Source organism: Bufo gargarizans, chromosome 1, assembly GCF_014858855.1.
Source record: "Bufo gargarizans isolate SCDJY-AF-19 chromosome 1, ASM1485885v1, whole genome shotgun sequence".
Classification (NCBI taxonomy): domain Eukaryota; kingdom Metazoa; phylum Chordata; class Amphibia; order Anura; family Bufonidae; genus Bufo; species Bufo gargarizans.
Genome location: NC_058080.1, coordinates 289,259,958 through 289,286,307, shown reverse-complemented (window position 1 = coordinate 289,286,307; position 26,350 = coordinate 289,259,958). Strand labels below are relative to the sequence as shown.

The window sequence follows — 26,350 nt, the reverse complement described above, 5'->3', positions numbered from 1 at the left end:
TGGCAGAAATAACAAAAGAGGAGTTACTACTTCTTCTTTCCTATACATCACTAATGTCGGCAACTTGGATTTTAAAAAAAATTATGTGTGTCCTAAATAAAGTTTTTGGATTTTTTTGCCTTCCAATTTTGGAACTGTCACCAATATTCACCACTGAACAAGAAAGTAAAGGGCTTGGTAAGGACATCAGACATCCTTCAATCAATGGATAATGTATTAGCCAAACAGATCACTTATATTGTCTTGACAATCACGTAAGCCCAAAAGTTGATAGAATAAAGCTAGGATATGACATCACTTCCTGCTTGGAGGGATCTGCAGCCCCTCCAGTGGATTTGCCAGCCCCAAATTATTGGAGTTCCTTTAACCACCAGGAATGCAGTGCAGCTTCTCCTTGATTCTCAAGATCAGTAGGGTTCCCAGAAGTTTTAACCCACTGATCACAAAGTGAAGGCATATCATAGTGACATACCATCACTTGTATCAGATGGGAATAACCTTTATATTCTGCTGATGAGTAATTAGAATTTCATTAGACTTCTAATGATCTGTGTTCTACTGTCCATGGGATGGCAAACAAAGGAACAGATATGGACCTTCTCTGTTACACTCTTACTTTAGCCGCACTTGTTGCTAGGTTTTAATATTGAATATATCCTTGTCCCTAGATAGCTTTTGTACATTTAGTCAGCTCACTCCTAGCAATCCATTATTCATATCAGATAACTGAAAGAAATACTGCGTACTGAAAGATTTGCTAATAATGTTCTTGGCCTGGACAAGCTGCTCATATGATATTCCATTTCACTACACAATTATGGGCCTTGATAAAATTCAGTCTTAAGCTGATCAAAAAAGCATATGCTGAACAATCGCATCTTTATTTCAAATCTGATCCTGTTATATCATATATTAAAAAACTATCAGGGGGAAATTTCCCTAAAGTAGTGATGAGATCTGCGTGGATCACAATTGTCTAGATGGTAACTGTAGCCAAGTTTCCAATCTGTGAGGTACATCAACATTTTGGCATTAAGTTATAGATTGTCAGTATAGAAAATGGTTGAAAGTTATTTTTCAATGGACGTTTTCCAGAAGTAAGGATGCTGACAATGGTTTAACCATTGATTATGGAATGTTAACATGTTTCTGAGACCCATTTAGATAAAAACAGGTTTGTTTTTTTCCTACTACAGTGCTCCTGTTGTCCATGTGTTTGAAATTGCAGCTCAGCCCCATTTACTTGTATTATGCTATAGTTGAACTGCATTTTATATGTTTATTGTAATATATCCTGTTCATTTTGACTGTTATTGCAGTACACTATGAAAACAGTTAATGCATAGCCAGCTAATACTGAGAGAGTTTGGAACTTTCTATCTATTACACTGAGAAGTTATAAATCTTAGACAGTTATTATAAGGGACTATGTGGCAATCCGGCAAATATGCAGAGAATCGTCTGGACCAAAACTGCTGCATGCTGCGATTTGTGCCTGGCCAGTTCCCAGGATTTTCTGCCGAAACTGGCTGCCGGGTCTTAATGCTGGAGATGTGAAACTAACCTTAGTCATTCCCATAGACTTGTATTTAGAGTTGAGCGAACACCTGGATGTTCGGGTTCGAGAAGTTCGGCCGAACATCCCGGAAATGTTCGGGTTCGGGATCCGAACCCGATCCGAACTTCGTCCCGAACCCGAACCCCATTGAAGTCAATGGGGACCCGAACTTTTCGGCACTAAAAAGGCTGTAAAACAGCCCAGGAAAGAGCTAGAGGGCTGCAAAAGGCAGCAACATGTAGGTAAATCCCCTGCAAACAAATGTGGATAGGGAAATTAATTAAAATAAAAATTAAATAAATAAAAATTAACCAAAATCAATTGGAGAGAGGTTCCATAGCAGAGAATCTGGCTTCCCGTCACCCACCACTGGAACAGTCCATTCTCAGATATTTAGGCCCCGGCACCCAGGCAGAGGAGAGAGGTCCCGTAACAGAGAATCTGTCTTCATGTCAGCAGAGAATTAGTCTGCATGTCATAGCAGAGAATGAGGCTTCACGTCAGCCACCACTGCAACAGTCCATTGGCATATATTTAGGCCCAGCACCCAGGCAGAGGAGGGAGGTCCCGTAACAGAGAATCTGTCTTCATGTCAGCAGAGAATTAGTCTGCATGTCATAGCAGAGAATGAGGCTTCACGTCAGCCACCACTGCAACAGTCCATTGGCATATATTTAGGCCCAGCACACACACAGGCAGAGGAGAGAGGTCCAGTAACAGAGAATCTGGCTTCATGTCAGCAGAGAATCAGTCTGCATGTCATAGCAGAGAATGAGGCTTCACGTCAGCCACCACTGCAACAGTCCATTGGCATATATTTAGGCCCAGCACACACACAGGCAGAGGAGAGAGGTCCCGTAACAGAGAATCTGGCTTCATGTCAGCAGAGAATCAGTCTGCATGTCATAGCAGAGAATGAGGCTTCACGTCAGCCACCACTGCAACAGTCCATTGGCATATATTTAGGCCCAGCACCCAGGCAGAGGAGGGAGGTCCCGTAACAGAGAATCTGTCTTCATGTCAGCAGAGAATTAGTCTGCATGTCATAGCAGAGAATGAGGCTTCACGTCAGCCACCACTGCAACAGTCCATTGGCATATATTTAGGCCCAGCACACACACAGGCAGAGGAGAGAGGTCCCGTAACAGACAATCTGGCTTCATGTCAGCAGAGAATTAGTCTGCATGTCATAGCAGAGAATGAGGCTTCACGTCAGCCACCACTGCAACAGTCCATTGGCATATATTTAGGCCTAGCACACAGGCAGAGCAGAGAGGTCCCGTAACAGACAATCTGGCTTCATGACAGCAGAGAATCAGTCTGCATGTCATAGCAGAGAATCAGGCTTCACGTCAGCCACCACTGCAACAGTCCATTGTCATAAATTTAGGCCCAGCACCCAGGCAGAGGAGAGAGGTCCCGTAACAGAGAATCTGGCTTCATGTCAGCAGAGAATCAGTCTTCATATCATAGCAGAGAATCAGGCTTCACGTCACCCACCACTGTAAGAGTCAATTTTCATAAATTTAGGCCCAGAACCCAGGCAGAGGAGAAAGGTCCCGTAACAGACAATCTGGCTTCATGTCAGCAGAGAATCAGTCTGCATGTCATAGCAGAGAATCAGGCTTCACGTCAGCCACCACTGCAACAGTCCATTGTCATAAATTTAGGCCCAGAACCCAGGCAGAGGAGAAAGGTCCCGTAACAGACAATCTGGCTTCATGTCAGCAGAGAATCAGTCTTCATATCATAGCAGAGAATCAGGCTTCACGTCACCCACCACTGCAACAGTCAATTGTCATAAATTTAGGCCCAGCACCCAGGCAGAGGAGAGAGCTCCCGTAACAGAGGATCTGGCTTCATGTCAGCAGAGAATCAGTCTGCATGTCATAGCAGAGAATGAGGCTTCACGTCACCCACCACTGCAACAGTCCATTGGCATATATTTAGGCCTAGCACACAGGCAGAGCAGAGAGGTCCCGTAACAGACAATCTGGCTTCATGTCAGCAGAGAATCAGTCTGCATGTCATAGCAGAGAATGAGGCTTCACGTCACCCACCACTGCAACAGTCCATTGGCATATATTTAGGCCTAGCACACAGGCAGAGCAGAGAGGTCCCGTAACAGACAATCTGGCTTCATGACAGCAGAGAATCAGTCTGCATGTCATAGCAGAGAATGAGGCTTCACGTCACCCACCACTGCAACAGTCCATTGGCATATATTTAGGCCTAGCACACAGGCAGAGCAGAGAGGTCCCGTAACAGACAATCTGGCTTCATGTCAGCAGAGAATCAGTCTGCATGTCATAGCAGAGAATGAGGCTTCACGTCACCCACCACTGCAACAGTCCATTGGCATATATTTAGGCCTAGCACACAGGCAGAGCAGAGAGGTCCCGTAACAGACGATCTGGCTTCATGTCAGCAGAGAATCAGTCTGCATGTCATAGCAGAGAATCAGGCTTCACGTCAGCCACCACTGCAACAGTCCATGGTCATAAATTTAGGCCCAGCACCCAGGCAGAGGAGAGAGGTCCCGTAACAGACAATCTGGCTTCATGTCAGCAGAGAATTAGTCTGCATGTCATAGCAGAGAATCAGGCTTCATGTCAGCCACCACTGCAACAGTCCATTGGCATATATTTAGGCCTAGCACACAGGCAGAGGAGAGGTTCATTCAACTTTGGGTAGCATCGCAATATAATGGTAAAATGAAAATAAAAATAGGATTGAATGAGGAAGTGCCCTGGAGTCCAATAATATATGGTTATGGGGAGGTAGTTAATGTCTAATCTGGATAAGGGACGGACAGGTCCTGTGGGATCCATGCCTGGTTCATTTTTATGAACGTCAGCTTGTCCACATTGGCTGTAGACAGGCGGCTGCGTTTGTCTGTAATGACGCCCCCTGCCGTGCTGAATACACGTTCAGACAAAACGCTGGCTGCCGGGCAGGCCAGCACCTCCAAGGCATAAAAGGCTAGCTCTGGCCACGTGGACAATTTAGAGACCCAGAAGTTGAATGGGGCCGAACCATCAGTCAGTACGTGGAGGGGTGTGCACACGTACTGTTCCACCATGTTAGTGAAATGTTGCCTCCTGCTAACACGTTGCGTATCAGGTGGTGGTGCAGTTAGCTGTGGCGTGTTGACAAAAGTTTTCCACATCTCTGCCATGCTAACCCTGCCCTCAGAGGAGCTGGCCGTGACACAGCTGCCTTGGCGACCTCTTGCTCCTCCTCTGCCTTGGCCTTGGGCTTCCACTTGTTCCCCTGTGACATTTGGGAATGCTCTCAGTAGCGCGTCTACCAACGTGCGCTTGTACTCGCGCATCTTCCTATCACGCTCCAGTGCAGGAAGTAAGGTGGGCACATTGTCTTTGTAGCGTGGATCCAGCAGGGTGGCAACCCAGTAGTCCGCACAGGTTAAAATGTGGGCAACTCTGCTGTCGTTGCGCAGGCACTGCAGCATGTAGTCGCTCATGTGTGCCAGGCTGCCCAGGGGTAAGGACAAGCTGTCCTCTGTGGGAGGCGTATCGTCATCGTCCTGCCTTTCCCCCCAGCCACGCACCAGTGATGGACCCGAGCTGCGTTGGGTGCCACCCCGCTGTGACCATGCTTCATCCTCATCCTCCTCCACCTCCTCCTCATCCTCGTCCTCCTCGTCCTCCAGTAGTGGGCCCTGGCTGGCCACATTTGTACCTGGCCTCTGCTGTTGCAAAAAACCTCCCTCTGAGTCACTTCGAAGAGACTGGCCTGAAAGTGCTAAAAATGACCCCTCTTCCTCATCCTCCTCCTCCTCCTCCTGGGCCACCTCCTGTTCCATCATCGCCCTAAGTGTTTTCTCAAGGAGACATAGAAGTGGTATTGTAACGCTGATAACGGTGTCATCGCCACTGGCCATGTTGGTGGAGTACTCGAAACAGCGCAACAGGGCACACAGGTCTCGCATGGAGGCCCAGTCATTGGTGGTGAAGTGGTGCTGTTCTGTAGTGCGACTGACCCGTGCGTGCTGCAGCTGAAACTCCACTATGGCCTGCTGCTGCTCGCACAGTCTGTCCAGCATGTGCAAGGTGGAGTTCCACCTGGTGGGCACGTCGCATATGAGGCGGTGAGCGGGAAGGCCGAAGTTACGCTGTAGCGCAGACAGGCGAGCAGCGGCAGGATGTGAACGCCGGAAGCGCGAACAGACGGCCCGCACTTTATGCAGCAGCTCTGACATGTCGGGGTAGTTGTGAATGAACTTCTGCACCACCAAATTCAGCACATGCGCCAAGCAAGGGATGTGCGTCAAATTGGCTAGTCCCAGAGCTGCAACGAGATTTCGCCCATTATCACACACCACCAGGCCGGGCTTGAGGCTCACCGGCAGCAACCACTCGTCGGTCTGTTGTTCAATACCCCGCCACAACTCCTGTGCGGTGTGGGGCCTGTCCCCCAAACATATGAGTTTCAGAATGGCCTGCTGACGTTTACCCCGGGCTGTGCTGAAGTTGGTGGTGAAGGTGTGTGGCTGACTGGATGAGCAGGTGGAAGAAGAGGAGGAGGAAGCCGAGAAGGAGGAGGTGGCAACAGGAGGCAAAGAATGTTGCCCTGCGATCCTTGGCGGCGGCAGGACGTGCGCCAAACAGCTCTCCGCCTGGGGCCCAGCTGCCACTACATTTACCCAGTGTGCAGTTAGGGAGATATAGCGTCCCTGGCCGTGCTTACTGGTCCACGTATCTGTGGTTAGGTGGACCTTGCTACAGATGGCGTTGCGCAGTGCACACTTGATTTTATGGGATACTTGGTTGTGCAGGGAAGGCACGGCTCTCTTGGAGAAGTAGTGCCGGCTGGGAACAACATACTGTGGGACAGCAAGCGACATGAGCTGTTTGAAGCTGTCTGTGTCCACCAGCCTAAATGACAGCATTTCATAGGCCAGTAGTTTAGAAATGCTGGCATTCAGGGCCAGGGATCGAGGGTGGCTAGGTGGGAATTTACGCTTTCTATCAAATGTTTGTGAGATGGAGAGCTGAACGCTGGCGTGTGACATGGTTGAGACGCTTGGTGACGGAGGTGGTGGTGGTGGTGTTGGTGGTACATCCCCTGTTTGCTGGGCGGCAGGTGCCAACGTTCCTCCAGAGGCGGAGGAAGAGGCCGAGGCGGCAGCAGCAGAATAGGCCGAGGCGGCAGCAGCAGAAGAGGTAGCAGGGGGAGCCTGAGTGACTTCCTTGGTTTTAAGGTGTTTACTCCACTGCAGTTCATGCTTTGCATGCAGGTGCCTGGTCATGCAGGTTGTGCTCAGGTTCAGAACGTTAATGCCTCGCTTCAGGCTCTGATGGCACAGCGTGCAAACCACTCGGGTCTTGTCGTCAGCACATTGTTTGAAGAAGTGCCATGCCAGGGAACTCCTTGAAGCTGCCTTTGGGGTGCTCGGTCCCAGATGGCGGTCAGTAGCAGGCGGAGTCTCTTGGCGGCGGGTGTTCTGCTTTTGCCCACTGCTCCCTCTTTTGCTACGCTGTTGGCTCGGTCTCACCACTGCCTCTTCCTCCGAACTGTGAAAGTCAGTGGCACGACCTTCATTCCATGTGGGGTCTAGGACCTCATCGTCCCCTGCATCGTCTTCCACCCAGTCTTGATCCCTGACCTCCTGTTCAGTCTGCACACTGCAGAAAGACGCAGCAGTTGGCACCTGTGTTTCGTCATCATCAGAGACATGCTGAGGTGGTATTCCCATGTCCTCATCATCAGGAAACATAAGTGGTTGTGCGTCAGTGCATTCTATGTCTTTCACCGCTGGGGAAGGGCTAGGTGGATGCCCTTGGGAAACCCTGCCAGCGGAGTCTTCAAACAGCATAAGAGACTGCTGCATAACTTGAGGCTGAGACAGTTTCCCTGGTATGCATGGGGGTGATGTGACAGACTGATGGGGTTGGTTTTCAGGCGCCATCTGTGCGCTTTCTGCAGAAGACTGGGTGGGAGATAATGTGAACGTGCTGGATCCACTGTCGGCCACCCAATTGACTAATGCCTGTACCTGCTCAGGCCTTACCATCCTTAGAACGGCATTGGGCCCCACCATATATCGCTGTAAATTCTGGCGGCTACTGGGACCTGAGGTAGTTGGTACACTAGGACGTGTGGATGTGGCAGAACGGCCACGTCCTCTCCCAGCACCAGAGGGTCCACTAACACCACCACGACCATGTCCACGTCCGCGTCCCTTACTAGATGTTTTTCTCATTGTTATGGTTCACCACAACAACAAATATATTATTTGGCCCAATGTATTGTATTCAAATTCAGCGGGATATAAATTTGAGGCCTAGTATTTAGGCGCTGGGTGACCGGTATGGATTTAGTGACAGAATTAGACTTGGAAATGCACAGAAGCGTGTGTGTGAAGTTATTCTGAATGACCCTATGTGCACCTTCAATATTATATACCCTTTTAGGGATAGATTTCAAATAGCTCTGATATAGCAGAAACCACTAAATTATGAAATTGCTAAATTGGGAATTGTACTTCAACCCAGAACAAAAAATGTGCTTTGACGGACACTAAATATCTTGCCCAGCAACAACAGTACAGCGGTGGGTAACGAGAGATTTAGAGGGATTTAAATTTGAGGCCTAGTATTTAGGCGCTGGGTCACCGGTATGGATTTAGTGACAGAATTAGACTTGGAAATGCACAGAAGCGTGTGTGTGAAGTTATTCTGAATGACCCTATGTGCACCTTCAATATTATATACCCTTTTAGGGATAGATTTCAAATAGCTCTGATATAGCAGAAACCACTAAATTATGAAATTGCTAAATTGGGAATTGTACTTCAACCCAGAACAAAAAATGTGCTTTGACGGACACTAAATATCTTGCCCAGCAACAACAGTACAGCGGTGGGTAACGAGAGATTTAGAGGGATTTAAATTTGAGGCCTAGTATTTAGGCGCTGGGTGACAGGTATGGGTTTAGTGACAGAATTAGACTTGAAAATACACAGTAGCGGGTGTGTGTGAAGTTATTCTGAATGACCCAATGTGCACCTTCAATATTATATACCCTTTTTGGGATAGATTTCAAATAGCTCTGATATAGCAGGAACCACTAAATTATGAAATTGCTAAATTGGGAATTGTACTTCAACCCAGAACAAAAAATGTGCTTTGACGGACACTAAATATCTTGCCCAGCAACAACAGTACAGCGGTGGGTAACGAGAGATTTAGAGGGATTTAAATTTGAGGCCTAGTATTTAGGCGCTGGGTCACCGGTATGGATTTAGTGACAGAATTAGACTTGGAAATGCACAGAAGCGTGTGTGTGAAGTTATTCTGAATGACCCTATGTGCACCTTCAATATTATATACCCTTTTAGGGATAGATTTCAAATAGCTCTGATATAGCAGAAACCACTAAATTATGAAATTGCTAAATTGGGAATTGTACTTCAACCCAGAACAAAAAATGTGCTTTGACGGACACTAAATATCTTGCCCAGCAACAACAGTACAGCGGTGGGTAACGAGAGATTTAGAGGGATTTAAATTTGAGGCCTAGTATTTAGGCGCTGGGTCACCGGTATGGATTTAGTGACAGAATTAGACTTGGAAATGCACAGAAGCGTGTGTGTGAAGTTATTCTGAATGACCCTATGTGCACCTTCAATATTATATACCCTTTTAGGGATAGATTTCAAATAGCTCTGATATAGCAGAAACCACTAAATTATGAAATTGCTAAATTGGGAATTGTACTTCAACCCAGAACAAAAAATGTGCTTTGACGGACACTAAATATCTTGCCCAGCAACAACAGTACAGTGGTGGGTAACGAGAGATTTAGAGGGATTTAAATTTGAGGCCTAGTATTTAGGCGCTGGGTCACCGGTATGGATTTAGTGACAGAATTAGACTTGGAAATGCACAGAAGCGTGTGTGTGAAGTTATTCTGAATGACCCTATGTGCACCTTCAATATTATATACCCTTTTAGGGATAGATTTCAAATAGCTCTGATATAGCAGAAACCACTAAATTATGAAATTGCTAAATTGGGAATTGTACTTCAACCCAGAACAAAAAATGTGCTTTGACGGACACTAAATATCTTGCCCAGCAACAACAGTACACCGGTGGGTAACGAGAGATTTAGAGGGAATTAAATTTGAGGCCTAGTATTTAGGCGCTGGGTCACCGGTATGGATTTAGTGACAGAATTAGACTTGGAAATACACAGTAGCGGGTGTGTGTGAAGTTATTCTGAATGACCCTATGTGCACCTTCAATATTATATACCCTTTTAGGGATAGATTTCAAATAGCTCTGATATAGCAGAAACCACTAAATTATGAAATTGCTAAATTGGGAATTGTACTTCAACCCAGAACAAAAAATGTGCTTTGACGGACACTAAATATCTTGCCCAGCAACAACAGTACAGCGGTGGGTAACGAGAGATTTAGAGGGAATTAAATTTGAGGCCTAGTATTTAGGCGCTGGGTCACCGGTATGGATTTAGTGACAGAATTAGACTTGGAAATACACAGTAGCGGGTGTGTGTGAAGTTACTCTGAATGACCCTATGTGCACCTTCAATATTATATACCCTTTTTGGGATAGATTTCAAAGAGCTCTGATATAGCAGGAACCACTAAATTATGAAATTGCTAAATTGAGAATTGTATTTCAACCCAGAACAAGAAATGTGCTTGAACGGACACTAAATAACTCGCCCAGCTACAGCACTAGGGACAGATTTAGCTGGATATAAATTTGAGGCCTAGTATTTAGGCGCTGGGTGACAGGTATGGGTTTAGTGACAGAATTAGACTTGGAAATACACAGTAGCGGGTGTGTGTGAAGTTATTCTGAATGACCCTATGTGCACCTTCAATATTATATACCCTTTTAGGGATAGATTTCAAATAGCTCTGATATAGCAGAAACCACTAAATTATGAAATTGCTAAATTGGGAATTGTACTTCAACCCAGAACAAAAAATGTGCTTTGACGGACACTAAATATCTTGCCCAGCAACAACAGTACAGCGGTGGGTAACGAGAGATTTAGAGGGAATTAAATTTGAGGCCTAGTATTTAGGCGCTGGGTCACCGGTATGGATTTAGTGACAGAATTAGACTTGGAAATACACAGTAGCGGGTGTGTGTGAAGTTATTCTGAATGACCCTATGTGCACCTTCAATATTATATACCCTTTTTGGGATAGATTTCAAATAGCTCTGATATAGCAGGAACCACTAAATTATGAAATTGCTAAATTGGGAATTGTACTTCAACCCAGAACAAAAAATGTGCTTTGACGGGCACTAAATAACTTTCCCAGCTACAACAGGACAACGGTAACGAGAGATTTAGAGGGATTTAAATTTGAGGCCTAGTATTTAGGCGCTGGGTGACAGGTATGGGTTTAGTGACAGAATTAGACTTGGAAATACACAGTAGCGGGTGTGTGTGAAGTTATTCTGAATGACCCTATGTGCACCTTCAATATTATATACCCTTTTTGGGATAGATTTCAAATAGCTCTGATATAGCAGAAACCACTAAATTATGAAATTGCTAAATTGGGAATTGTACTTCAACCCAGAACAAAAAATGTGCTTTGACGGACACTAAATATCTTGCCCAGCAACAACAGTACAGCGGTGGGTAACGAGAGATTTAGAGGGAATTAAATTTGAGGCCTAGTATTTAGGCGCTGGGTCACCGGTATGGATTTAGTGACAGAATTAGACTTGGAAATACACAGTAGCGGGTGTGTGTGAAGTTACTCTGAATGACCCTATGTGCACCTTCAATATTATATACCCTTTTTGGGATAGATTTCAAAGAGCTCTGATATAGCAGGAACCACTAAATTATGAAATTGCTAAATTGGGAATTGTATTTCAACCCAGAACAAGAAATGTGCTTGAACGGACACTAAATAACTCGCCCAGCTACAGCACTAGGGACAGATTTAGCTGGATATAAATTTGAGGCCTAGTATTTAGGCGCTGGGTGACCGGTATGGATTTAGTGACAGAATTAGACTGGGATATGGCCAAAAAATGAACAGACTATTGCTGGTTAAATGCACTTGGTGTGACAGCTTCACCCTGATGTAGGCTTTAGCCAAAAAACAACCACACCATTGAGGGTTAAATGCACTTGGTGACAGGCGCAGCTTGCCCCTGATTTTGTATATGGCCAAAAAATGAACAGACTATTGCTGGTTAAATGCACTTGGTGTGACAGCTTCACCCTGATGTAGGCTTTAGCCAAAAAACAACCACACCATTGAGGGTTAAATGCACTTGGTGACAGGCGCAGCTTGCCCCTGATTTTGTATATGGCCAAAAAATGAACAGACTATTGCTGGTTAAATGCACTTGGTGTGACAGCTTCACCCTGATGTAGGCTTTAGCCAAAAAACAACCACACCATTGAGGGTTAAATGCACTTGGTGACAGGCGCAGCTTGCCCCTGATTTTGTATATGGCCAAAAAATGAACAGACTATTGCTGGTTAAATGCACTTGGTGTGACAGCTTCACCCTGATGTAGGCTTTAGCCAAAAAACAACCACACCATTGAGGGTTAAATGCACTTGGTCGCAGCTTGTGCTGGCGCACCACAAGACACAAAATGGCCGCCGATCACCCCAGAAAAATGAGACTGACAAACGGTCTGTGCAGCCTAAAAACAGTGAGCAATTGAGGATCAGCAGCTCAATGATCCACAGCTGCAGATCGATCAGTTAATCAAGTCCTTTGGAGGAGTTAATCTGCCTAATCTCGCCCTACTGTCGCAGCCGCAACCTCTCCCTACGCTAATCAGAGCAGAGTGACGGGCGGCGCTATGTGACTCCAGCTTAAATAGAGGCTGGGTCACATGGTGCTCTGGCCAATCACAGCCATGCCAATAGTAGGCATGGCTGTGATGGCCTCTTGGGGCAAGTAGTATGACGCTTGTTGATTGGCTGCTTTGCAGCCTTTCAAAAAGCGCCAAGAAAGCGTCACAAAAGCGCGAAGAAAGCGACGAACACCGAACCCGAACCCGGACTTTTACGAAAATGTCCGGGTTCGGGTCCGTGTCACGGACACCCCAAAATTCGGTACGAACCCGAACTATACAGTTCGAGTTCGCTCATCCCTACTTGTATTGAAACTCTATACAAGCCTATGACAGACTGAAATTGCCACATTGTTTCTGTTTAGGTAGTGCTTCTCCAATCTACCCCTCCCACTACAAGTTTCTAGTCCAGTTAGAAACTGTATATAAGGAGAGGAATTAGACCCTCTAGTTGTCTGTAATTTAATTATGGACCAGTGTTTAGCAGGAGAGGCTCTGCCAGTCCGTAGATGGGGACCAGTGTTTAATAGAAGAAACTCTACTAGATTGCATAATTAACTAGAAAAAGATGCTGAGATGGGGATACTCTGCCACAGACTCTGGGTCACCAGCCGTTTTGGCCAGGGTACCAGCCTTCTAAGAGAGAGGAAACGCTAGCTCTAACTTTTCCTCATCACAAAACCTTCTTCTGCCAGGGAGGAGGCTGAGAAGCCAGCTCACTGCCTTTCCTGTATAGTTTTGAGTTGAGTTCCTCCAGTAAAGAAGCACACTAGTCTACTGCAGATGCTGACTCTCTGGACTTATTTCTCATTGCCCATCTCCTCCAGAGAGCAGCAACACATGGTGACACCTCGACAGTGTCCAACGGACCCAGCATAGCATTGGGACCACACCAAACCTGGCCACTGCACATGGACAAGAGGGGTGCTGTTTGTGGAGATAAAAAACAAAACAAAAAAACAGACCCTTAATTCTAATCTTATACATCACTAACTGTGACTTCTTTCTTCAATAAGCTTGGTGCATAAATAACATTGACCAAATTGAAGTACGATTTGTTCAGAGTATACCCGAACGCACTTTAATATGAACTTTTTTTTATCCACAGCCTGTTGGTTTTGTAAGTTTTGATAGCAGATCAGAAGCAGAAGCTGCCAAAAATGCATTAAATGTGAGTAGTACTCATGCCTTCTGATACCAACTCTTTGCCTCTTTTTGATTTTGATTGTTTTCTTTTTGCTGAATAGTTGCTTTAGAAAAAAATTAATAAAAACCTTGTGCAACTTTAGTTTAATACTCTAGTTTGGACAAAAAGTAGTTGCCAACAAATGTACGTTCATCTTAAACTTTCTTGATGTACCTACAAGATGAATAGAGGTCATTGAGGGGCCCAGACATTAGAATGAAATATGCACTATTGGAGAAAAATATAGTATATCACTTTCCTGGACATATGCAGTGTAGCATGAAATAGTAATAATTTAAGGAACAGTTAAATGGGTTGACCAGCAGCGTGTTGTACCTGTTGAAAAAAATGATGCTGCTCCCTGTCAGTTTGTTCCAACTCCTTGGCTCTCTTCAGCAGTCTTCTGGTCCCCAGCCTGCAGATTTCTGGACTTACATGTGTATGCTACTGCAACCAATGACTGACCTCAGCAGGGATATGTCCCTAAGAGGCACATGACCCAACAGTGACATGCTGCTTGTGGATACGTCACCACTGAGTCCAGTGATTGGTTGCAGCAACGGAAGTGGCACCGCCACCTGGAAGTTTTCAGGATAGGAAGTTATAGACAGGTGAAGGGAGACAGAATAGAGTGGCGGAGAGTGGATGAGTATAATTTTCTCAGTAGGTATAAGTAGCTGCTGTCCACAGTAAAAAAGCATCTAAAAGTTGGAAAACCAAAAGCTTTAAGGGTGACTTATTGCCAATATTTTCTATATATTGTATAATAGGTTTTTCAATCTGTGGTGTCTTGCACCCTTGGGTTACTTTAGTGAGATTACCTCATTATATAAAATGAAAAGTAATGTGTTACATGGACTAAAAGAATAAATAGATAACCATATCTTGCCTAGCACAAGTTACATTTGGTCCATATTTCCATGGACCAAATAATTTTTTCATCACTCAGCAAGTGAGTGTCACGGTCCCTCCTGTGACAGAGGTGAGAAGATCGGATAGACTTGCTGCACGTGAGGCTATCTGACAGGTCTCTCAGTTTTCCTCTTTGTTTGTTGTTGGTTGGCAGGATCTCACCTCTCCTCAGGTTCTGCTTGTTATCAGTAATGAGGCCCTACACCATGCGGTTGATATTTTCCTTTTGGAGTTGCTAGTGCCTGTTGGTCTTGGATCTCCTGCTTCTCTATACATCTTAAAGCTAATACTATTTGCCTTTTCTGTTTGTGGTTCTCAGGCGTGTTTAGGTTCTAGGCCTCAGAGAGGCGCAGGTTTCTTCATCTGGGAAGGAACCAGCTGTCTCGTCTCCTGCTACCTATCCTAGGGCTCGTCAGTTTTACAGGGCATAGGTATCCGGCGTATGAGCATTTCCACCATCAGTATCTGCTCATACTGACAGGAGTTAGGGAAAGGCCTAGGGATTACTAGAAGGTCACTATCCCTCTTCCTTAGCTTTTGAGGCCTAGACTGTTGTCGATTTCATTTGTATGCATCTAGTGTTTTCCTATTCCCCATTACCTGGTACATTTTTGTACTTGAACTTGCACTCCATGGTTTTACCACCCATGGTTGAAAGAATGATTTTTTTTCCTAAAGCCATCTGATGAATGAGTGTTTCTGCCCCCCCCCCCCCTCCCTAATACAATGCGTGCATGTGTTCTTAATGAGACAGCGAGGAGTAAGCTATTGCCAGATAACTTTTGGAATAAGCTTTTCTCCCTGATAAGGATGGGGCAAGATGAAATCCAACATCCTGATACTTCCCTGCACCAAAAGGGAGTAGTTGGGATATCCCCAACTCTGTATCTTTGAGAGGACAGACTATTCATATTAGACTTTATTACAGTGCTCCTGAAGAAAGATCCCCCGTGCTTTTGATTTGAAATCTGTAAAAGATCATGTGCTTTATGTAAAAAGAAAAAAACCAACACGGGTTTAGCATGATGGGAGTGGAATATCAGCCTCTAGCTTACTATTATTAGGCCATTCGTAAATGCTCTTATATCAAGACATAATGGGGAATTTGTTATAGGCTGTACCTCACTTTTCTGGTGTACAAAAGTCACACATTTTTGTGCAATCTTTATTTTGTACAAAAAGGAGAGACTTTCCACTTTTATGCTGCAATCACTAAATTTTGGACAGGGCTGAGCAGTAGGGAATGGTCTGACAAAAGTTACTATAATTTTCACCAGAAAATGGCCTAAATTATAGTGCAAATCTATTCCAGCTTTTGGCTAGATCCCTCCACATGGCCAGACACTTACCTGCTGCCCAATGTTGGGTTCAAGCTCCTTCAATCCCCTTCCACCACTGCCATGATCCAGGCTTTGCTTGTAAACTTTCTGCTTGATGAAGTCACATCACCGCTGTGGTCAGCCATTGGCTGCAACAGCCACATGATCCCTGTCAAACAGGACGTTTGCCAGCATACAGTATAGTTATCGCCTTCAAAGAGTCAGTGTAAGCATGGCTCCAAATACTACTGTCCTTGAGTAAATAATTGTGTTGAATTTGAGAATAATGCTTTATAAAGTGCACTCTTGCTGCGTCTTCAGATGACAGATTTCAATTGCGCTATGGTCATAAGTGCATTATTGTGCTATATGTGTCGTTTTTGAACATTTCACATGCGGTGCGACATGTATTTCATTCTTTAGTGAGAATAGGTTTCGTTAGGTTATGAGTGCCGAGGGCACACAAAGTGAATTAAGGCTGGTTTAGACATCAGCAAATTCGTAATTAGTGATTTTGTTTAATAAAGGGGCATTTCCGTCAATTCTTTTTATCATGTATCAACAAGCTATACGTGACTTATATATGTAAAAAAATAAGTATTGGGTTTGGGTTTTCTCTATGCAGTTTAATTGCCATGCAAACTAGTTCCTGTCCTGGCCCTTTTAGCTTCCTCCCTATGTATACTGATAAGCACGGCAGACAGGATCACTTAACATGCTGCGGCAACCCAGGAATGGTAAGGCATGGTGACTCCACTGCCCATTAGCTTACTTCCTACTACTACGTACTACTGACTCCTATGCTTTCTAATGGGCCTGATGGTGCCTCTTCTAGAGAGAAGCTGAGCACTTCATACATTACACTAATCTAATGAACTGTGCCTGTGGACATCTTTATTGAGGCTTTTGATATCCCAATTCTTCACCTATTATTAGATGAGGATTACCTTGTATCTTATACTATTCCTACAAAACAGCAGTAAGCTGACAATAGGCTCCCTGTCCATATACTAGTTTTATCTCTCCGTGCAGTAATTTCTAATAAAATATTGTAGACCACTGTGAATAGTGTTTTTTATGAAGGCATCGTCTTGGGAGTTTTATGGGTAAGAGAAATGATGGCAAGATATCAAAAATTAAAATTGAATCCTCCTAAATGTTATATTGATGTATTTACGTAGTTCTGCTACAGTCTTGACTACCTAGATGTGATGAAACATGGGAAGGATATCATGACGCTGTGCGTTTGGGTCAGTAGACCTGCAGTCAGACCGGACACACTTCCTGAATCTGTATGTTTGGCCAGCCTAATAGGGAACAGATCAAAAGGAAACAATGGGGGAGGTTAATGAAAAGGGTTCTCCAGTTTTTTAACAAATTTTGTCTCTTCCCTCCCCTCCCCTCCCCTCCCCTTTCCCTGCTGGACCTTTGTAGGGAAACACACCAAAGCTTGGTTCCAGTTCCTTCTGTCCACTGCTGTGTTCACTGCACTTTGGTCCCAACTTGTAAACTTTTGGACGAAACTAAGCGGTGGGGATTTGGCAAGTGTGCCTTTCTCCAAGTGTCTGGTGGAGGAGTCAAAAATTGTTAAAAAGCTGCAGAACCCCTTTAAGACTTTTATACCACATAAGTGGTGTTAAAAAGCAGCAAATTATGGTGTATGCCATATTCATGCCTTAATTCACAACTCTTTGTGCTTCTTGGGAATAGGGGGTGGGCTTAGCTGAAGGGAGAGAGCCTCCCACGGCCCACCAGATTTACCATAATTTACTCCAGAAACTAGGCGCATCTCACTCCACTGCACAGGAGATCAAGGCTGGAGCAGGGATCGCCATTCTTTATAAATCTCCCCCATTGTCTGTCTTTGTTGCCAAAAGCAACCAATCACAATGTACCTTTCATTTTTCAATAGCATTATTAAGAAAATGAAGGTGTGTTGTGATTGGTTGCTTTAGGCGTCAAAAAACATGTTTCTTTTAGGCTACTTTCACACTAGCGTTCGTCGGTCCGCTCGTGAGCTCCGTTTGAAGGGGCTCACGAGCGGACCCGAACGCAGCCGTCCAGCCCTGATGCAGTCTGAATGGAGCGGATCCGCTCAGACTGCATCAGTCTGGCGGCGTTCAGCCTCCGCTCCGCTCGCCTCCGCACGGACAGGCGGACAGCTGAACGCTGCTTGCAGCGTTCGGGTGTCCGCCTGGCCGTGCGGAGGCGTGCGGATCCGTCCAGACTTACAATGTAAGTCAATGGGGACGGATCCGTTTGAAGATGCCACAATATGGCTCAATCTTCAGGCGGATCCGTCCCCCATTGACTTTACATTGAAAGTCTGGACGGATCCGTACGAGGCTATTTTCACACTTAGCTGTTATATGCTAAAATAATGCAGACGGATCCGTTCTGAACGGAGCCTCCGTCTGCATTATTATGATCGGATCCGTTCAGAACGGATCCGATCGAACGCTAGTGTGAAAGTAGCCTTAGTCAGTTTTTTTTTATAACTCTTCTCCTTGAATTTTGTATCCTTTTTGTTATGGATCTGTAATATGGAGGTCGTGACCTGCTTATAGGCACATACTGTACTTTCATGTGTGTCTGATTTTCTGCTCCATCGCATGCTGTATTATGGAAGTATTCCTTTATTTCGTGTGGTTAATCTTCCATTATGTGCTAATACTAAATCTTCATTGACACTAGTTTTGTTTTCTACCAAAATATCTGCTTTGGGATTAAGTTTGAGATGTGACTCACAAATATCCATGTAGTTTCCACGAAGACAATTTTATGGTTTGGCTCACATGTATGTAATACACAATTTAATACAGGTGTTTTCCTCATGCTAGCACATTCTCACATGAAGTTTCACAGTGCTAGAAAGTGATATTATCTGAAACATATGGTCATTTTTCTCCATTTACAAGTCGATGAAATGTGTTGGATGAGCCTGTAAACATTTGTACTAAATGACACACACTAGGAGAACGTCATGCCAGAGAAGATAAAGCAGTGGATTCTTGTTCTTACACCAAATTTGCTGGCACTATAAGGAACTGCAGTGCACACCATACTTATCACTCCCTGGGTCCTGAAAATGGATCCATTTGTCCTCCTCCTGGGCCCTTTCCTGAGTTCAGGCTCTGTAGCACCGCTTCCCTTGCTTCCATGGTACCTACGCCCCTGGTTGGTATATAGTCAGAGAAAAGTGTCTGTCCTTGCACCACATTTATCATCCAGCCTGAGCCCCTGTGATAAATCTGGTTCAGGTCTAGACAGCTTGTCTTTAGCTTACCTAAAGGATTAGTAATCATATTTTGAGAAAAATGCTTTGTTTTTGCAACATTTTTCCAGTTTTTTTGTGCTTTTTTTAATGCTGCATCCAGAGGGCGGCTGAAATTCAATAGAGAAATTTTGAAACATATTGCAAAGATTTTTTTTTCTTATATTAGTCATTTCATTCTTGCCTTTTTCCATGATAATGTTGCAAAAATGGAACTTGCAAAAATCCAAAACAACCACCTGCAAATGAACGGAACTGATTTTAAGACATTTAAAAAAAATCTGGAAAAAATGCATACTAAAAATGTCAGCAAAAAATAAAACCTTGTTAAAAATGTATTTAACTGTTATCAAATTCATTGTTTGGTTGGATGGTGTGAGTTAGTTGTAAGGGTATCCACACATGAATTTGGCTCTGCCGCTTTTTTACCATAAAAAAATGCCAGGATAAGCATAAGCAATTTCTTTTATCACCCAGAACACTTTTTTTGTGGTGGTTAGTGCAGTGGTTTTGGCTCACACACTGATGGAAAACATTGACTGTGCGAACTAGGCCTTAGGCTTCCTTCACACGTAGATTTTTGGGCTTGAGAAAATGCCCTAAACTTCACATTTTTATACGTGACGGTTTTTGTTTCTTTGTGATATATTTCTGATACGCATTTTTTTTTTTTTTCACAAGCCGTTTCCCATAGGCTTTTTGGGGGAAAAACACCCGATAACCATGCCCAGAACGTGCTACATTTAGAGAATATGGAACGAAAATAGAAAAAAGATGACACTAAAAATGCATTTCATAATTTCCTATTAACTATTACTATTAACCACAGCTAATGCTGTTGAACATACCTTTTTTGCTGCAAAAAAAACTTGCGTGATGCTGCCCTTTCCTTCTTTGGTGTCAGTACTTAGACACAGACTGGTTGCTAGAGACGCACTTTTTTTCTTTTTATAATGGGTGGAAATATGGAACAAAAAACAGGTGTCGTATCGTTCTGTATATTTTGTTTGCCAATTGTGTAAAAATTTGTATTGGATTAAAATCTGTCTTTTTCTTGAGAGCTGTTCTCTCCCCCTACATCACAAATGAACATGAGATAAAGTAGGTGCTTCTTATTTCCAAAGTACTTTCGGAGAAAGCTTCTCCCAGTTTATTGCAAAGCACTTGGGGGATGAGGACCAATGTTTATGCTAATGCACATGGAAGTAAGCAAAGATCAGGTATTGAAAAAGTGCCACCATTTGAAGTATTCGGGCCCCATGAGGTCCAATGGTCAGGGCCTTTGAGCTACTTCCATGCTCTGACTGGTAACCCATGAGGTCCAATGGTCAGAGCTATGTCCATGCTCCATCTGGTAACGCAATATCACTTGTGGGAGATCTTGTCATGTCTTTTTAGGTTTAAAGGAGGATTGGAGCATAGCTTAAGGTGCATGTAAACAAGTAGATAATCGTTTAGGCAATTATATATATATATATGTTTGCACACAATCATTTACGCCTAATTGAGTATCGTTCACTGTATAAAGACAGCAACAATTTACATAAACACGTCTCACATGATGTATCTTTACAGCAGCACAAGTCAATAATGACAAACCATAGTTTATTCATTCGCATCAAGGATTTTACAAGCGTCGAACAAGCTTTTTTAGTACAATTGTTCAGTCGCTATATACACATAGTTGCCAACTGTTCCAATTCTGGTGCTACTGTCCCTGATTTTCCTAGGAAATTCTGGCTGTCCAAGGCCAAAAATGGGTGGAGCTAATGTAAACCCCACCCATAAGTGGGCAGTCCTGGGTGGAATTGGCTGTTCCTGGGGCAGGGCTTAAATGCTCCAATTTTACCAACTAAACATTGGTAAGTATGCATACATTTACACTGCACGATTATTATCGAACATGAATCATTATTGTTCCATTTTTAAGGATTATCCACTCATCTAAATGTTCTTTTAAAGGGGTTGTCATACAAAGACCACCCTTGTCCATATGCCCTTTTAGGGTATATGGACATCATAGAAGGGTATCTTCCACTCATGACCCCACCCTCCTCACTATTTGAGGCATATCACTCTGGTAGTCCAGGCCTATTGGTACATTTCATTTGAATGAATGGTGTGCAATTGACGTTTATTTAAGATATTCTTAAAGGAAAAGAGAGACCTTCCCAAATATCACCTGTACTCTGCCTGTTTGCAGATATATACCTATGAAACTGGCTGACCTGTTACATATGTGCTTGGCAGCTGAAGGCATCTGTGTTGGCCCCATGTTTATATGTGCCAACATTGCTGAGTAAAATAAAGTTTGAATATATGCAAATGAGCCTGTACGAGCTATGGGGGAGTTGCTGTTGCACCTAGAGGCCCTGCTGCCACACCCTCTGCACTTTGGTTGACAGGGACAGGCAGTGTTAATGTGATTTTTCATAAAGTCATTGAAAGTGGAGAGGGCATGGCAGTTGCAAAAAGAGCCTCTAGGTGTAATGGCAACGCCCCTATTGCTCCTAGAGGGCCATTTGCATATATTAAAACATCATTTTTCTCAGCATATGAACATGGGACCAACACAGATGCCTTCAGCTGCCAAGTGCACATGTAACAGGTCAGCTAGTGTCATAGGCACAAATCTGCTGACAGATGCCCTTTAAGTCCAAAACAAAGATATATTTTTTCTTAAACTGGCCTCAGCAAGCTTTATGTAGTCCTTGTGCAGAAAAAGGCTGCCTTCCCTAGCTATCAGCGTAATCCTGACTCTCACAAGCTATGACCTGTTCTTCCCCAGGCACCAAGCCATGTGTGGGGAAGGGGTTAAGAATGGGGTTGAGCTGTGCCTAGGCCATGTGACCAACTGTCATGATGTCACTGGCCTTGGGTAAAAAGCAAGATGGCTGCGGTGCTCACAGGAGCATTGGGGCTTTCTCAAACAGCTAATAGCTGGACGTCTTGGGTGTCTAACACCCCAACATCAGTTACAAAGAGTTGGATAACTTATGATGGCACCTAATGAAGCTCATGGAGTGGAGCCTCTTCCCCCCCCCCCCCCCCCCCCCCCCCTCCCGATATTTCTGTCAACCAAAGGGAGAAAGAGTAAACCTCCCCTCCCTAAATACATCCTGGTTACCTGAAATATTGCCCTCTGTCACATAAATCTATCTTTTAGTATCTGCACTATAGTATATATCTGCGATAATGGATGCATTCATAGCAGTGTAAAAAGCAGGACTTGAATACATCTAAAAGATAAACCTATTTTTCTGTCGGGGACAGGCCTAGATAAAGTGTAACCTATTGCAATCAGAGATATCAAACTGCATTGGATGACCAGTTTATAGTAAAAAGACCTATAATGGCATAACACAAGAAGATATGTCATTTCACTGAGCACCTCACCTCATGCATTGGTTCAGCAGCTCAGCTATAATCCACACTGGTTCCATACTAGATTGTCTGGCGCATGCGCAGGCTTTAAACACAAGTTTTGTTAATACATATCTCTATGTATTCAATTCGCTATCAATGACACCTTCTGAGATGTTAATATATGTTGAAACACATTCCATATGTGTTCTCATTGCTACGTTTAAATGCGCTGCATAGCTTATTTCCTAACTCGCTATATATGATTGTTACTAGTAGTGATGAGCGGCATAGGCAATATTCGTTTTTGTGATATTTCATGAATTTTTTGCATAATATTCGCAATAAATTAGCGAATTCTAAAATTTGTGATCTCCGGTCATTATTTTCGAGATTGCACTGTTGTGGAATATATTGTGTATTGTCATCATGTCTCTCAATGTCAGGGTAAACCATTGGAGTGGATATCTTCCTGTGTATGTCCTGTCACAGCTGCTGGGCGTAGAGGTCTCCGTCGGCGAATGGTCCATGTGCTAAGCACTGGGCTGTGGACCGGGGGAGACTGATGTGTTCAGCAGAGCAGTGTTTTGTTGGCTGATGTATGGATGCTGGCTAGGGCCCCCGTGCAAGACGCGGATTTATTGGCTTGGTGTGGATGCATTTGTTAAGAGGACAATATAACGAAAGGAATGTGTGTTTGTTGTCTCTAGTGCGCCTGATCAGCAGCTGGAGATAATGACGTTGTCCTGTAAATAAACCTGCATGAGGATCATAGTAACTTTATCTGGCATTGATCACTGAGCAAGACTGGATGAAGTTCGCTCCAGTGGTAATGGTAGATTATAGTGTACATGTGTTTGTTGGCTAGGGTATTCTAAATGATGGTGTCTTGTCTTCCTATGTCATCACTTCCTGTATGTCATCACTTCCTGTATCCTTGTCTTGGGCCAGCCCCTTTTACACCTTTTGTTAGTAAATAAAAGACACAGGTTGAGCAGGGAGGAGAAGGAGTGCTCAGCAAGAATTCAATCAAGATGGTAACACCTGTGTCTGTCTCTGACTGCGGCTAAGGGAATAGGGATTTACCTTTTTCCTTACACAAACTTTAATGCGAGCTGATTACAACTACTAATATTTCTACAACAGCACAAATCGGCACTAATGATGCGCATATTTTTGCGCAATACACGCAACTTCCCATTTTATCAGGTCGGAGTAGATATTACTGATTGGTGCACTAAGTATTGTTGTGACATCACAGCACTATATCTGTAGCGTGTATGTATGGACAGCAGAGAAACAGTAATTCCTATCACACTACCTAACACCCTGCACTGGAATCAGCTACACTATATCACGATCTAACCTACACTGACTATCTCCCACTAACTATCTGTATTATATATATGAGCTAGCTAACTAACTATCTAATGTAATTGGATAAGGAATAGGATCCAGATGAAAGCACAGAGCATAGCAATGACACTGCTGTCTCTCTCAGAACTGCAAAAAAAACAGCAGTAAATGGCTGCTGGGGAGGTTCTTATATAGTAAGGGGTAGGCAACTTTCCTATTGGTTGCTAGGGATGTTGCTAAGCTCTGACAAAGATATTGCAGGCTTCTTATTGGCCCACAAGCAAGAAGGGAGGTTACTGATGAAAAAAAATTTGGGGAATATTCTCGATTACGAATATATAGCACTGTATTCTACATCTTCGAGAATTCTCGAAGTGACGATATTCACGCAAAAAATTCTCGATAAGAATATTCGCGATCAACACTAGTTACTAGAAGAAGCCAGAGGGCAAACATGCACTTGCATAGAAGATCCCTAGAATAGACAACCTTATTATCTCTTCCTTGCACTTGCTGAGTGATGGGCAATCTGAAATATGCTACCAATTTCAACTATGGCACATGCTTTTTGTGCCTTATGCACGCTCGAAGATGCTTTTGTGCTGTAAAACTAGCAGCGTGGCCTAAAATCAATGTTTTCATGGTTATAACGTATGTTTGTCTAGCCAGAATCCTCCATCAGTTATTGTTTTACACACCTCTATACGTCAGTGATAAATCAATTGACCTTATTACTTGTGACACATGATTTTGTATGACTGTTAATTGCAGCATTTATGTATTCTACTTCCTGTCCTGGCTCTTAAAGGGATCCTGTCACCATGAAAGTGCAGTGCAATCTGCAGGCAGCATGTTATAGAGCAGGAGGAGCTGAGCAGATTTATATATAGTTTTGTGGGGAAAGATTCAGTAAAGCTCGCAGTTTATACATTTAAACTTCTGCTCATTCTGACCTTAGAAGTCGCGTGGTTCTAATCAGTGACTGCCAGCTATGACTAAGTATACAGAGACAGCAGTCAGTTTGTAAGACCACCCACATGACTCCTAAGGTCAGAATAAGGTACGTTATTGAGTCAGCAGAGCGTTGGTGACTTCTATGCACTATGGGGGAGATTTATCAAACTGGTGTAAAGTAGAACTGGCTTAGTTGCCCATAGCAACCAATCAGATTCCACCTTTTATTTTCCAAAGGAGCTGTCAAAAATGAAAGGTGGAATTTGATTGGTTGCTATGAGCAACTAAACCAGTTATACTTTACACCAGTTTGATAAATGACCACTGGTTGAGGTGGGTCATAGCTGCAGCCTGTAAGTGGCTGAGTAGCATTTATAGCCATTTTCTGCTGCTGAGACAGTAGCCAGAAGTGGGGTGCAGAGGGGACTTGGTACTGATAGAAGTACAGCAGCGGACAATGTAATATATGCAACAGGCGGCTCCCCTGGGGCCCTCTATAATGGGACCCAGGTGTAGGAATGCCGAGTGGTATAGTACGGCCTAAAATGTCTCTCTATGTGTGTCACGGTGCTCATACCTGGATACTGCTGGACCCCAGGCTTTGGCTCTGAAGCAATAAATAGGGGGAATAATTGAGGGATTTGAAAGAAAGATTGAGTCCAGACCTTGTATGTAGCTGAACAGCAGCTTTACATACTGCATTAACGTTCATCAGAAACAGTCTTCAAGCTGTCTTGGTCCCAGCAGGCTTTAAACTGGCAGACGTCTTCAATTGCTTGCTTTCTCTCTGCTATACCGATAAGCTGAATAGGTAATTTGGCTTCCCCTGTAAGCTGCACTTTCTCTCTGTAGTCTGACTCTAAGTTATACCAGGGAATTTTCCTCCTGGCTCCTGAGGCTTTAAGCTTTGGCCTCATGGCCAGCAGAGCTTAAGGTGCTCCTCCTGCACACCTGTCCCCTAGCTGGGGGTAAGCTAGACTAACTGGATCTTCTGCCCCACCCTTCCTGCAGGAAGTAGGACTCGCCCACTTCTCTCCAGAGGGGGGGGGTTAGAATGGAATGGTAAGTTCCATTCTATCTAAGTATAGCTCTGCCACCTGCTGGCGAACCAGGTAAGTTACATGTATAACAGTTTCATAGAAATATTATCATTGCACCATATAAAGGACCTGGATAGAAATATACAAGATGACACTGTGTTAGCCCATTAAAGACAGTAGCAGGGTGCAGGAGTGGTAACACCACTCTGGGGTGTTACATATACAACTATGAACCAGATTGTTTCTGGAACAGTTTAGTAAGTTTATTAATACACATATACTGCATTTATCAGGTCAAAAAGAAGTACATTTAGGGAGCATAAGGGATATGGGTCAAAAAGAGGGACACTTGGGAGGCAGGTATAAGGCAGTTCCCGAGATGTAAACTAGGAATAGGCTGCCACTGCCAGTTCACTCTAAATCTTATCGTGGTAACATTTTGGATGTCACGATGCCCAGAAACAAAGCAATAACATCAGTTTCAACTTTGGGCCGAACGTTATGTAGTCTGTTCCTCTGAACCTATTTTGAAATACTACTCTGTTACG

The 26,350-nt window shown here is 44.0% G+C and overlaps 1 protein-coding gene across 2 annotated transcripts in view; it reads left to right on the top strand.

Annotated features, from left to right (window-relative positions):
• RBPMS (RNA binding protein, mRNA processing factor) overlaps positions 1 to 26,350 on the top strand; it is a 238,605-nt gene that overhangs the window by 108,646 nt on the left and 103,609 nt on the right. For both annotated transcript variants that reach the window (XM_044304518.1, XM_044304512.1), the window contains exon 4: positions 13,507 to 13,569. In XM_044304518.1, coding sequence (XP_044160453.1) covers positions 13,507 to 13,569 — 63 coding nt within the window. The remainder of the gene's footprint in view (positions 1 to 13,506; positions 13,570 to 26,350) is intronic.